This window comes from Zootoca vivipara, chromosome 6, assembly GCF_963506605.1.
Source record: "Zootoca vivipara chromosome 6, rZooViv1.1, whole genome shotgun sequence".
Classification (NCBI taxonomy): Eukaryota; Metazoa; Chordata; class Lepidosauria; order Squamata; family Lacertidae; genus Zootoca; species Zootoca vivipara.
Window position 1 is genome coordinate 7110645 of NC_083281.1, and position 14534 is coordinate 7125178.

Genomic DNA, 14534 nt, shown 5'->3' on the forward strand with positions numbered 1-14534 from the left:
CACCATGAATGTATTGGTTTGTTTTATCTGCCTATGATTGTAAAAACATTGATTATGGGGGACAGGGGCTCCCCAGCACCATCACACCAAATCTCCACTTTTGACTTTGACGAGATGTGGGGCCGAGGGTTTTGCATGGTCAGAAACGTATGGAAAAGGCGGAGAGAGAGAGAGAGAGAGAGAGAGAGAGAGAGAGAGAGAGAGAGAGAGAGAGAGAGAGAGAGAAGACCAGCCTGCAAGGCTGCCGCGTGTACAGCCCATGTCGAGTTTTGTTCTGTTTTTTTTCCCCTTCATTCTGCGGTGACTCGGTCCAAATTCTGACGTTATGCAAATGAAACGAAGGAGCACAGAGTCCTGACATTGCATAATTTGTGGGGGGGGGCGCGCACACAAAGGATAGTGCAGGCCATGAATGGGGTCAGCGGGCACGCACCTCTGCCCATTGGCTTTTAAAAGTCTTTGGCAAGGGTTGGCGCACCCATGAGACAAGGTGTGGCGATAGCCTCGGGCAGCGGAACCCAATGTAGATCTGCATTCAGGGCCCATGAGGCAAGGTGAAGTTATGGCCTCAGGCAGAAGCAGCCACAGGGGCAGCAGATCTCAATGTACACCCATTATTCCACCCCCCCTTGTTTCTGTTTTGTAGATTTTCACTCACCCCTTCTTCCCGGATGGGAAGGGGGGGCCACCCTTTTGCGGTTCGCCTCAGGCGCCAAAATGGCTTGGGCCGGCCCCAGGCAAGGCAATCGGAAACCAACCTGTTGTGGTGTCGGAAGTCTGGGCCTCCGCTCTCCCAAAACCCGCCTGCCATTGCGCAGTTTTTGGCCCCAGAAAACGTGGACTGATCCTCAGAATGGCAGGATGGGAAGGAAAGATTTTCTTTTCCCCCACCCCCACATAGCAACGATGCTCCGCAAAAAAAGGAGACCAAGGGAAGGGCAGGTTAGTTTTCTCATCTTTGCTTCCAGAAAGGAAGCTGGCCGTATCTTCCTAATCCTTTGAGGAGAATCATGAGGGTGGTTATGAAAGAGTTTGGGGCAGATTTGATGCAAGCCATTCCCAAGCAGGAGACAACAGCAATGGGCAGCCCGGACACAGGACTCTCAGAGAAGACTGCAAATGCAGAAAGGCTTAACCCAGGGGTCAGCAAACTTTTTCAGCAGAGGGCCAGTCCCCTGTCCCTCAGACCTTGTGGGGGGCCGGACTATTTTTTGAAAAAAAATAATGAACAAATTCCTATGCCCCACAAATAATCCAGAGATGCATTTTAAATAAAAGGACACATTCTATTCATGTAAAAACATGCTGATTCCCGGACCGTCCGCGGGCCGGATTTAGAAGGCGATTGGGCCACATTCGGCCCCCAGGCCTTAGTTTGGGGACCCCTGGTTAACCCATTGCAATAGAAATGGCAAGGCATTCTGAAATAACCTGGCAGTCTTTTAAATTGGGTGGCATCCCAGTGGCACTCAGGAAACTGTCAGAAACAGGTGAGGCACATAGTATTGGGCCTTATAGTACCACATCTGACCCTATGCCCATATCACCTAGTAAGGTCTCCTCTGATTGGCAGGAGTATTTTTTTTAAGAGAGCTGTCAGGAACTGAACCCAGAACCTTGTGCAATGCAAAGCTGGTGTTTGGTCTCCTCCAGCATGAACCGATTTGTACCAAGTTATATTATTTGTCCCCCTGGCTCAGTACAGTCAACACTGAGCGGCCACGTCTCTGCAAGGTTTCAGGCAGGACTCTTTCCCAGCCCAACCTTGTGCAACGAGGCTGGATTTGAAGCTGGGGCCTTGTACCTGCCCTCCCTCTCTTTTAAAGAGCAACAGCTCATTTCAGAGCAGAACCATAGCTGTTTGGAACGTGGTCGGTGGCCCCGAGACCCTTTAAAATGACAACGTCCCTGACTGCCTGCTCAAAAGTTCCCTCTGGTTTTTTTATCATGCATTTATTATGGTTTGTTAATGAGGGTGAAAGAGGAGAGCGCAAAATGTGGTCTGTAGCTCAACATCAAAAAAAACAAGATCATGGCCACTGGTCCCATCACCTCCTGGCAAATAGAAGGGGAAGAAATGGAGGCAGTGAGAGATTTCACTTTCTTGGGCTCCTTGATCACTGCAGATGGTGACAGCAGTCACGAAATTAAAAGACGCCTGCTTCTTGGGAGAAAAGCAATGACAAACCTAGACAGCATCTTAAAAAGCAGAGACATCACCTTGCCTACAAAGGTCCGTATAGTTAAAGCTATGGTTTTCCCAGTAGTGATGTATGGAAGTGAGAGTTGGACCATAAAGAAGGCTGATTGCCAAAGAATTGATGCTTTTGAATTATGGTTCTGGAGGAGACTCTTGAGAGTCCCATGGACTGCAAGAAGATCAAACCTATCCATTCTGAAGGAAATCAGCCCTGAGTGCTCACTGGAAGGACAGATCCTGAAGCTGAGGCTCCAATACTTTGGCCACCTCATGAGAAGAGAAGACTCCCTGGAAAAGACCCTGATGTTGGGAAAGATGGAGGGCACTAGGAGAAGGGGACGACAGAGGACGAGATGGTTGGACAGTGTTCTCGAAGCTACGAACATGAGTTTGACCAAACTGCGGGAGGCATTGCAAGACAGGAGTGCCTGGCGTGCTCTGTTCCATGGGGTCATGAAGAGTCGGACACAACTAAATGACTAAACAACAACAACAATTACGGTTTGTGCTCAAGATGCTATTGGGGCGGTCAGATGTGCTCCCGCTTTCAGCACTGTTTCCTCCTGCCAAGGTTTGGTCAGTGGCCAGACTGCAATTGGTGTATATCCTGCAACTCCCTGCTGCAACCCCATGACCTCTTTTACACCACAAACGTTCTGTTTTTATTTCCCCCCCACACTTTTATTGCCCTACCTAGACAGCAGTCATATGGTGGCATAATGGGGGGGGGACCACAGTTGACGAACAGAGTACCTCCTTAATCTACAAGCTTGTAGAGTTGTTGGTTTGTTTGTTTTTTAGAAAACGATACTTTCATACCACACAACCAGCTTCCAGCCTTAACAATAAATTTCAGTTTTCTGCACAACCCAGCGGCTTCTGGGGATTTGTGGGGTCCTTAGAGTGAATTCAAGTGACTTCTCTACAACACTGTCTTTTGTTTTGAATTGCTGCCCAGGAGGAAGGAGTGCAATATAAATTCAGTAATTAGAATCATAGAATCATAGGATCATAGAGTTGGGAGAGACCACAAGGGCCATCCAGTCCAACCCCCTGCCAAGCAGGAAACACCATCAAAGCATTCTTGACATATGCCTGTCAAGCCTCTGCTTAAAGACCAGAGATGCATTTTTAATAATAGGACACCTTCAACTCATGTAAAAACATGCTGATTCCCGGACCGTCCGTGGGCCGGAGTTAGAAGGCGATTGGGCCGCATCCAGCCCCCGGGCCTTAGTTTGGGAACCCCTGGACTAGGACATGGGTCGGCAAACTAAGGCCTGCAGGCTGGATCAGGCCCAATTGCCTTCTAGATCCGGCCCGCGGACGGTCCGGGAATCGCCGTGTGGATCGCCAGTGTGCGCGTTCTTTCCCTCTCCCTCACACGGCAGCGCTTTTCTCCTCAGAGACAGAGCAATCTTGTCCCACACCAGGTGGCGGGAGTTGGTTCGCCCGCCTGCCTGCCTGAGCAGGGCAGCTCTGTGAAGGGGGCATGTGCTGCCAACTGCCGCTGCTTTTTCCCCCTGGTCCTCCTCTCTCTCCCTCAGTCTTGCCCTTCCTTCTCCGCGCCCCTTCTCCACGCCGCTTCCTCGTGAGCTTTCTTCATCGCTGCCTGCCTGCCTGCTTCCTGCCCTCCTTCATTCCTCCCATGGCGTTCAGGCGGGTTGTCACGTTGGCCGCGGCTGCCACTTGCGGGTTGGCGGCCGGCTCTGTCTTCTTCTCCGCGGTGCCTCTCGGAAAGCAGCAGCAGCAGCAGCAGGTGGCAGGTAAAAGCTCCGGCGACGCCCCGGTTCCCCTACCTCCTTCCGCGGCTCCTCCGCCGGGGCTCCTGCTTCTGTCTTTGCCGGCCAACGCAGACTCCTACCCCGCCATGGCGCCTGGCTGGCTGGAGAAGCCCAACTGCGGCTATTGGGACGACAACTGGGAAAGGTAAAACGAAGCATCTTCAGGCCTCTTTGCGGGTGGCCGAAAAGCGTTCATTTCCCCCCCCCAAAGAAAATATAGTCCGGCCCCCCACAAGGTCTGAGGGACAGTGGACAGGCCCCCTGCTGAAAAAGTTTGCTGACCCTCTGGACTAGGACCTGGGAGGTCTGGGTTCAAATCCCTGCTCAGCCTTGAAGCTCGCTGGACAGCCTCTGCCTCTCGGTCTGGCCTACCTCGCTGGTATTGCTGTGAGAATAACTATGTATGAGCTCCCTGTGGGGAAAGTGGGACATTAGACACAACAAACAACCAAGCTGAACACGTGTGTCTATAGAAACGTATCAAAGAGACAAAAAAAATTTCTTTCTTTCTTTTTAAAAAGGGATATCGGATATCTTTATTTGGTGTCGGCTTTGTGATACCAGTCCAGTTTCCCAAAACCAAAATTATCATTTGAGCCATTTGATGGCAGTGTTTGGACCTTTTGCACAGAAGACGAGAACTCCAGCTCTTCCCTGCTCAAGCGGCGGCGACGTCAAGCGACAACTTCCCAGCACGAACCACCGCGCTTCTCCCTGCTACCCCCCAGGCCAGAGTTTTTTCAGTTTCCATTGGAGAGAAATGGAGGCTGTTGTCCTGAGCACATCCGCACAGAAATCAGCCCCGCTTCCTTTTGCATGGTGGGGATTTAGCTCTGAGTAGGCACCTCATGCTGAAAGAGATCGCCCATTTATATTATTTCGAGGACCTCCAGCGGAGGTGAATGTGCGTTGGGGGGGGGGGGAGACGAGCGCACAAAGGTAAAATTTCCATCCATTCGTTTCTGCGTTCTTGACTCCCTGCACGGTTGCGCAAAAAGGGATGTGGACAAAGAAATGTCTCCTTGCTCCTGCTATAACATGCTCCCCTTAGCAGCCGCCAACAAACTGGCCTTTTCTGTCCTTTGCAACCGCCCTTTCAGAAAGCCGGCCCTCTCTCTTTGCAATTTGGACGGGGAGCATCTCAACAGCTCAGGGAGAGTTGGAAACGGGGAATGCGCAAGGTTTAGCCTCTTAAGGGTACCCTTTGCCCTTTTTCGAACAGTGCCGGGAAGCGGATGTTTCCAACTTGGTTCCTGGCGGTGATCAAGTCCTGCCTATTGAGGCAGGAGAACAGTTCTGGGAAGGACGGACGGCTACGAGATCACCCGGGGACACAGAGCAGAGGAAGACTTATGCAGAAAAAACAGGAAAAACCCATCCTTTCCTTGGCTCTTCAGCAGCCTGTTGGCGAGAGGTGCAGACGGCTCAGTCTTCCTGAAGGGTCGCCCTCCGTTCCTGAAGTTTGCGTTCCAGTTCCTCGGACATCCCTAACCAGGAAAACATAAGCATTGTGTGTGTTTGTCTCTCTCTGTGTGTGTGTATGTGCAGCAGAACTCTGGACAAACATGGGGCTTAGGGGAAATGAGGCAGGGAGCTCATGCGCAATTTCACGCAGGTTCGGTGGAATTTCAGAATTCAAGGGTGATTTTTAGAAACGGGGGGCTGGGCTGTCATTCAACAAAGTAGCACCCTCGATTTTAACCCAAAGTGCAGGCCTTGAGATTGCTGGGCCTAAGTCAGTTGTGCCCATTAATTTCCATGGATCTACTCTGAGTAGAATGAGCGTTTACTATAGCCCGGCCTTTCCGTGCTTACTAATTTCACATCAGGAACAGAGGCACAGTGACTCTGAATTAACCACGGCAGGGCGATGGCAGCGAGGGAGCAAAGCCACTAGCCATAGCAATAAAAATGACATACAGTCATGCCTTGGATCCCAAACGCCTCTCAAGGCAGCCCTGTTTAGGGAAGCTTTTAATGTTTGATGGATTTCTGTATTTTAATGTTTGATGGATTTCTGTATTTTAGAATTTCTGTTTTGTTGGAAGCCGCCCAGAGTGGCTGGGGGAACCCGGCCAGATGGGCGGGGTATAAATAATAAATTATTATTATTATTATTATTATTATTATTATTATTATTATTGCGAGTCAAACGTTTCGTCTCCTGAATGCCACAAACCCAGAAGTGACTGTTCCGGTTTGCGAACGTTCTTTGGAACCCGAAAGTCCGATGGGGCTTCCGGTTGGCTGCGGGAGCTTCCTGCAGCCAATCGGAAGCCGCGCCTTGGTTTCCGAATGTTTTGGAAGTTGAACAGACTTCCGGGACGGTTTCCGTTCGACTTCCAAGGCATGGCTGTAAAATATACTGAAGACAGAGGTTAAAAACTTAACTATAGAGAATACATTTGGGGTGGGGGTTATATCAATAATCAAATAATAGATCTTATTCTAGTTGCCCGTGCTAAGAAACCTCGCACGTGGAACTACGCAGACGAATAAATGTGCAAGACTTACCGGTGGAGAAACTTCTAGGTAATGACATTGCTAGGCGAGAAGGGAGCGCCTGTCCGGTTTTCCTCGGGCCGGATCCACAGGGAGATTTGCCGGTAGTTGGGAATGGAGGGACGGATTTGAACTCTGTGAGGTGAGAAATAACAAAGGGGATGGGGGGGGGAGAACCAGCCTCAGCACTAGAGGCTGACAGGCTCCTTCTGTCTACAGAGGGGTATCGCCGCCCCAAGTGGAGGGCACAATTTATTTATTTATCTTAGAATTTTGAAGTGTCAGGCACAGCTCTAGTGGCTTTAGCCCAAACGTAGCAGAGTTTTCCTGCACAGCGCAGAAGCTAGTTGAGGTGGAAATGACTAGTCAGCTAGACGCAGAATAACTATTTACAGGATTTATTAAAAGAAAATAAAAGCAGCAGAGTTTCTGCATACAAAGCAAAGCAAAGCAAAATAAATCCTCTCTGTCTCTCTCTCTCCAACCATACGCAGCACTCCTACTCCTAACACCCAACAAGAAACAACTGTGCTAGCATTCCTAGATAACAGAGTTCAGTGCTGGCCGTTAACCAATCAGAGAGTTGTTGCCAGGCCGACCTTGGCTTTCTGCCAAGAGTAAATTGACACTGCCTTGAGTTAATTGTATGAAGCAAGAATCTGTAAGTTTCCCATGAGAACCAATTATCAGAAACTGAACAATTTATACATACATATATACATACATACATACCCCAGCCACTCTGGGCGGCTCCCAACAGAATATTAAAAACAGGATTTAACACCAAACATTATAAACTTCCCTAAACAGGGCTGCTTTCAGATGCCTTCTAAAAGTGAGACAGTTGTTTACAGCCATACCTCAGTTTAAGTACGCTTTGGTTTGAGTACTTTCAGTTTAAGTACTCCGCAGACCCGTCTGGAACGGATTAATCCACTTTCCATTACTTTCAATGGGATAGTTCGCTTCAGGTTAAGTACGCTTCAGGTTGAGTACTCCGCGGACCCGCCTGGAACGGATTAATCCACTTTCCATTACTTTCAATGGGAGAGTTTGCTTCAGGTTAAGTATGCATCAGGTTAAGTACAGACTTCCGAAACCATTTGTGTACTTAAACCGAGGTACCACTGTGTTTCCTTGACATCTGATGGGAGGGTGTTCCACAGGGCGGGCGCCACCACCGAGAAGGCCCTCTGCCTGGTTCCCTGGAACCTCACTTCTCGCAGGGAGGGAACCACCAGAAGGCCCTCGGAGCTGGACCTCAGTATCCAGGCTGAGCGATGAGGGTGGAGACGCTCCTTCAGGTATTCTGGGCCGCTTAGGGCTTTCAAGGTCAGCACCAACACTTTGAATTGTGCTCGAAAACGTCCTGGGAGCCAATGTAGGTCTTTCAAAATGGGTGTTATATGGTCTCAGTGGCCACTCCCAGTCCCTAGTCTGGCTGCTGCATTCTGGATTAGTTGTAGTTTCCCCGTCACTTTCTAAGTTATTCCCACATAGAGCGCATTGCAGTAGTTCAAGCGAGAGATAACCAGAGCATGCACCACTCTGGCAAGACAGTCTGCGGGCAGGGAGGGTCTCAGCCTGCGTACCAGATGCAAAATCTCTTGCACCCGTGAGCGACCCACCTGCCTCGCGATGCTGGCAACACCTTTATTCCTAAAGGCGCCACAAAGTATGTTCGCTTACCTTTGAATGGCTTGGCCTGTCTCATCTCAGCAACATCTGGGAAAGGGGAAAGAGAGATAAAATCCAAAAGAAGTGGCTTAAAAGATAAGAATAGCCTCCTCTGGATTAAGTCAACCCATTTAGTTCAGCTTCCTGCCTCTCACAGTGGCTAATAGGAAGCCTGCAAACGGGGGGGGGGGGGGGGGGAGGAATGATCTTCCATTTTCAAAGAGCTGAAGGTGGTGACTCCCTTCTCTCGTTTATCCTCACGACAACCTTGTGAGGTAGGTTAGGCTGAGAGACTGGCTCAGTGAACTGCCAAGGACACTTTAATTTAGATTCCTGCATTGCAAGGGTTATACTAGATGACCTTCGGGGGTCCCTTCCAGCTCTAGAATTCCACGATTCTATGGCTAAGTGGGGGGGGATTCGAACCCATGTCTCCCAAGTCCTAGTCCAGCACTCTAACCACTATGCCACAATCAACCACCTGACTATCGGCCGGGGAGTTAAGAGTCCAGGTTGCCAGGTTCTGCATCGCTATTTTAGGGTCCTGCATATTGCAAGGAACCAGCTACAAGGCAGCGCGATGTAGTGGTTAGAGCACAGGACTTTGACCAGGGACACTTGCATTCAAGCCCTTTTTACAGTCACAAATCTTGCTGGTTGAGTCTGGGTCAGAGACTCTTGCATTTTAGGGGCGCAATTAATTTTTATTGCATTTCGGAAATTTTAGCCAATTAACATCAAATTAATACAAATTTAAAAGTTGACCTACCGCCCTGCTTCCATGATGCCTCTCTCCCCTCCCTTACTCTCGGCTCATTTCCTAATTCCATTTCAATACTTAAAACATTTTAGCATTTTAGCATTATTTTATCCCCCTTGTTCATTTCCCATTGGCTGTACATATTTCAGATGAAGCTGAAGCTGATAGAATTTATGGAACTGTCCGAGCTGACGGGGAGACTCCGGGACCAGGGGGAAGAATCGGTGGAAGAAGATTGGAAGAAATTTAAAGTTTATTTAGAAAAGAATGGCAAGATTAGTTGTTGTTGTTGTTGTTGTTTAGTCGTTTAGTCGTGTCCGACTCTTCGTGACCCCATGGACCATAGCACGCCAGGCACTTTTTAGCAAAAGATTTGGAAGTAAAAGGAGGTTGTAGAAGAGTGATAGTTAAGTTTATGTGGTATTAAGATTCAGTTAAGTGCCATTACTGTATGGAATTTTAAGATTTACTAGTATAGAACTATATTTGAAGATAAGTATAAGAGATGTATAGTATTGATCAGTCATTAAGAGTGATAATAAGATCGTAAATTAAGATTTAGAAAGTACAGTGGTGCCTCGCTAGACGAATTTAATTCGTTCCACGGGTCTTTTCTTATAACAAAAAATTCGTCTAGCGAATCCCATAGGAATGCATTGAATTTTTTTTGAATTTTTTTTTTGCCCATAGGAACGCATTAATTGAATTTCAATGCATTCCTATGGGAAACCGCGATTCGCTAGACGAATTTTTCATAAAACGAATTCGTCTAGCGAGGCAACCTCCGCTCGAAAAATCCTTTCGTTAAGCGGAAATTTCGTTAAGCAGGGCATTCGTTAAGAGAGGCACCACTGTACTAAGGAAGTAAGATAGTGAAGTGTAGTGGGAGGGAATGGAGCAAGTCGGTTAAGAATGGTGATATAAGATTGATTTGATATTTCCCTTTATTGTAACGTTGGTGTTTCATTTTTCTAAGTATATTCTGTGTTCTTTTTTCTTAGTTTTTTATGTTGTGTTTTTATAAAATCAATAAATATGTATATATTTTTTTAAAAAAATAGCATTATTTTATCCCCCTTGTTCATTTCCCATTGGCTGTACATATTTCAGTTCCCAACTCTCCCTTTCATCCCAGCCTCCCTTGCAGGGCCGTTGTGAGAGCAACACGGAGGTCCATGCAATAACCACAAAGCCTATTCAGATCCTATATAAAGGCCCATCAACAAAGAATTACCTTCGTCATTCACGTATGTCTGGTCTGGGACATCTTCTGCCTCATACACATGCTTGGGCTTGGCAGTCCGTGCGGGAAGTGGGGGTTGGAAGGGTGGAGGGGGAAGCAAGCATTTAGGAGACGGGGAGTTCTTTCCTTCTCCAGGTACACCTGCTGTGCGGACAGAAGGACACAATTTGGACTTGCTAGGATGCATAAAATAAAGGACTTCTCCATCAACGTACGGAACTGTCAGGAACTGTTTGGACACAGAGGAATGGCTGGAGGAACCAGCTGGGGAACCACCAAGGGAAGAAGGCTCAGAGCCCGTTTTACTGCAAAAAGATCCCCTTCAGTCTCCCAGAACCAGAAGAGGCATGAAGAGAGCGGAGGAGAGGTCAACAACAAAACTCCTCTTAGGTGCCATTTCCGATTGCTTGGGGAAAGCCCCTGAGAAGAGGAAGAGGCTTCAGTCTCGGCGACCGATTTTCAAGGAGGAAGAGCTGCTCTGCTCTTTAGATCTGATGCTCAGCCAAGTCCATGGAGGCCGTGTTTTTTGCTAATACAGTGGTGCCTCGCTTAACAAACGCCCCGTAAGACAAAATTTTCGCTTAAAGAAAGAATTTTTCTAGCGGAGGTTGCCTCGCTAGACAAATTCGTTTTATGAAAAATTCGTCTAGCGAATCGTGGTTTCCCATAGGAATGCATTGAAATTCAATTAATGCGTTCCTATGGGCAAATTTTTTTAAAAAAAATATTCAATGCATTCCTATGGGATTCGCTAGACAAATTTTTCGTTATAAGAATAGACCCGTGGAACGAATTAAATTCGTCTAGTGAGGCACCACTGTAAAGAGTTTGAAGCTACCAGGCAGGGGCCTTCTCGGTAGTGGCGCCCGCCCTGTGGAACACTATTCCATCGGAGGTCAAGGAGATAAACAACTACCTGACATTTAGAAAACACTTAAAGGCAGCCCTGTTCAGGGAAGTTTTTAATCTGTGATATTTTAATGTATTTTGATATTTGTTGGAAGCCGCCCAGAGTGGCGGGGGAAACCCAGCCAGATGGGCAGGGTATAAATAATAAATCATTAAATAATAATAATGAAGATGGAGTTAACTGTGTGATTACTGACCAGCACACTCTCCCATGAGAGGAACTTTCACTGGGGGGGGCAGTGATGGACTCCTACTTTTTAAAAAAAGAATTTTACGAATTCGTGGAGGAGAGGGCTGCCCAGATACACAGCCATCTTCCACTTTCCTGGGCCTCCAAACAGATGCTAAAGGCCATAGGTAAAGGTAAAGGACCCCTGGACGGTTAGGTCCACTTAAAGGCGACTATGGGTTGTGGCGCTCATCTCACTTTCAGGCCGCGGGAGCCAGCGTTTGTCTGCAGACGGCTTTCTGGGTCATGTGGCCAGCAGGACTAAACCGCTTCTGGCGCAATGGGACACCGTGATGGAAACCAGAGCGCACGGAAACGCCGTTTACCTTCCCTTCACAGCGGTACCTATTTATCTACTTGTACTGGCGTGCTTTCGAACTGCTAGGTTGGCAGGAGCTGGGACAGAGCAATGGGAGCTCATTCCATTGTGGGGATTTGAACTGCTGACCTTCTGATTGGCAAGCCCAAGAACCTCAGTGGTTTAGACCACAGCACATCCCAAACTCCTGGCCCCAGGGGAAGATGAACAGGGGAGGCTGGCATGAGTTTAGCCTCAGCATTAGTGCAAGTGAACTGTCACACACACCTCTTGGGGGTCGTGGCAGGATACTGGGCAAGCGCGGGGCCACCAAGGCAGTCTCTCCACTTTCTTTATCAGTCTCCACAATCTCTGCAATATAAGAAGAAACTGCAGTTAGAGATCTTGGCGAATTCTGGCAAACACAGAAACAAAAATGAAAGCTCTCACTAAGTCTGCGTATTTGTCCCATGTCAAATCCAGCAAAAGACCAGTTGTTATCATCTTCTGCTGCTCCTGTTGCCATAGAAAATTTTTACACATCACTTGGGAAGACAGGCGAACTGATGCCAGTGTACGGGAAGAAGCAAAGATCACCAGTGTCGAAGCGATGACTCTTCAACATCAACTTCATTGGACCGGTCATGTTGTGCGGATGCCTGATGATCGTCTTCCAAAGCATCTACTCTATTCTGAACTTAAAAATGGAAAGCGTGATGCTGGCGGTCAAAAAAAGAGGTTCGAAGACTCCTTGAGAGAGAAATGTAGTATAAACACCGACAACTGGGAGACACTGGCCTGCGAGCACTCTAGTTGGAGAACAGCCTTTTCCAAAGGTGCCATGGGCTTTGAAGACGCTCGAACTCAGAACGCAAGGGAGAAACGTGCTAAGAGGAAGGCACGCTTGGCAAACCCTCACTGGGATGAACTCCCATCCGGAAACTTATGTCCCCACTGTGGAAGGACGTGTGGATCCAGAATTGGCCTACACAGTCCGTTACGGACTCACTGTTAAGACCGTGTTTATGGAAGACAATCTCACTCGGCTATGAGGGATCGGAGAAGGAGTGGTTTATCAGGGCACAAATGATATGCAGTTGGTGACATTTATTTTTTGGCCCTGTTTAAATTGCATTCTCTTTGCTTGGAAGCACAGAAATAATTACACATTTGACTGTTTAAATTTGCAACTTACGGGAGCTATTTAAAACCAACGGCAACATACCGTGTTTCTCCTAAAATAAGACACGTCTTATATTAATTTTTCCTCCAAAAAAACACAACACGGCTTATTTTCAGGGGATGTCTTATTATTATTTTTTACCTAAGTAGGGTACAGCATTATTACCGGTAAGTATGGTACAGGGCTTTCTTGCACCACCCACTGAGCCTGCTGCCGGGTCCCAGGGCTTCACGTGGCGTGGCTGAGGCTGCTGCCGGCTGCTGCTGGGTCCTGCGGCTTCGCGCGCCGCCCGCTGCTGGGTCCTGCGGCTTCACACGGGTCCCAGGGCTTCATGCGGCGCGGCTGAGGCTGCTGCCGGCTCCTGCGGCTTCGCGCACCGCGCGCCGCCGGGTCCCGGCTTTCACGTAGCCGCTGGCTGAGGCTGCTGCTGGGTCCTGCCGGCTTCGCGCGCCACCCGCCGCCGGGGTCCTGGGCTTCACACAGCCGCTGGCTGAGGCTGCTGACAGCTGCTGCCGGGTCCTGCGGCTTCGCACGATGCGGCGCTGCTGAAGCTTTCACGCAGCCGCTGGCTGAGGCTGCTGCTGGGTCCTGCCGGCTTCGCCCGCCGCCGGGTCCCGGGCTTCACACAGCCGGCTGAGGCTGCTGCCGGGTCCTGCGGCTTCGCGCTGAGCCCGCTGCCGGGTCCTGCGGCTTCACGAGATGCGGCGCAGCTGAAGCTGCTGCCGGCTCCTGCCAGGTCCTGCGGCTCTGCGCGCCGCCCGCTGAGCCTGCTGCCAGGTCCTCCCGGGTCCTGAGGCTTCGCACAGCGCGCGCCAAAGCTCTTGCCGGGTCCCTGGGCTTCACCTCTCTCTGGGTCCTGCTGGGTCGGGGCTTCACGTTACACCGACAGGCATCGTCCTTTTCCTCTTTCTACCGTAACGGAAGCGCCATCCAGACCTGCTCCCAACACTACCTGGTATGGCTTATTTTCGGGGTATGTCTTATATTTATTCTACTCATGAAAAGCCTGCCATGGCTTATTTTTAAGGCCTGTCTTATTTTAGGAGAAACACGGTAGATTACGTTAAATACCGGGCAGCGAGCCAAAGTACGTGCCGGTCCTGCTATCTGACCATGATGCCTTCTCAGGTATCTCTCCTTCGGCGAGTGTTCACATAACCAGTCAACGATTTCCATTGATTCCTACGGGAAAATTTCTCATGCGTTCCCACAACAGAGAGGAGGGCTTGAGCCACGAACCTACCTATAGTCATGGCGTAGCTCTCGTCGAGAGACAGGGGCACGAGGATGCGTTTGCTGCTGTTTACAAAAAAATCCACCACCTTGGCAAGCGAAGAGCAGCGATACTGAGGAAAGAGAAAGAGGGGGGATACCATTCACTAACAAGCATTTACCAGGGCTTGGCAAAGCGTTTGAAATTCTCCACTTTCAGCATTGCAGTAACCCCAAAAACAGCCAGGGCAGTGGTGTGAGTGTGAATCTGTCCATTTTTGTTTCTCGTTTTTCCTGTTCAGCCCTCTGTATTTCCATGTCAGTCTGTGAATTGCTTTTTTTTAAAAAAAAAAGTCCTCAAGATAAATTGGGCAGCGAATTTATCTAATACGCAACCTTTTTGCATGCAGTTTCCCCTTTTCATAAATATATATATTTCCTCTAAGATCACGCAAGTTATTTCCACAGTGTCAGGGTAGTAGTGACTACTCTTGAGTAAAGACTTTCCACATGCTTGTCTTTCAGACGTTTTTATTG

The 14534-nt window shown here is 48.8% G+C and overlaps 1 protein-coding gene across 2 annotated transcripts in view; it reads right to left on the reverse strand.

Annotated features, from left to right (window-relative positions):
- STAP2 (signal transducing adaptor family member 2) overlaps positions 1 to 14534 on the reverse strand; it is a 28837-nt gene continuing 14303 nt past the window's right edge. The window contains exons 8-13 of one of the 2 annotated variants that reach the window (XM_035120483.2): positions 14029 to 14131; positions 11891 to 11974; positions 10158 to 10307; positions 8176 to 8211; positions 6499 to 6621; positions 1 to 5471 (exon numbers count right to left, since the gene is read on the reverse strand). In XM_035120483.2, coding sequence (XP_034976374.2) covers positions 5410 to 5471; positions 6499 to 6621; positions 8176 to 8211; positions 10158 to 10307; positions 11891 to 11974; positions 14029 to 14131 — 558 coding nt within the window. In that variant the 3' untranslated portion in view covers positions 1 to 5409. Of the gene's footprint in view, positions 5472 to 6498; positions 6622 to 8175; positions 8212 to 10157; positions 10311 to 11890; positions 11975 to 14028; positions 14132 to 14534 lie in introns of both variants that reach the window. The other variant, XM_035120482.2, reaches the window with a different exon arrangement.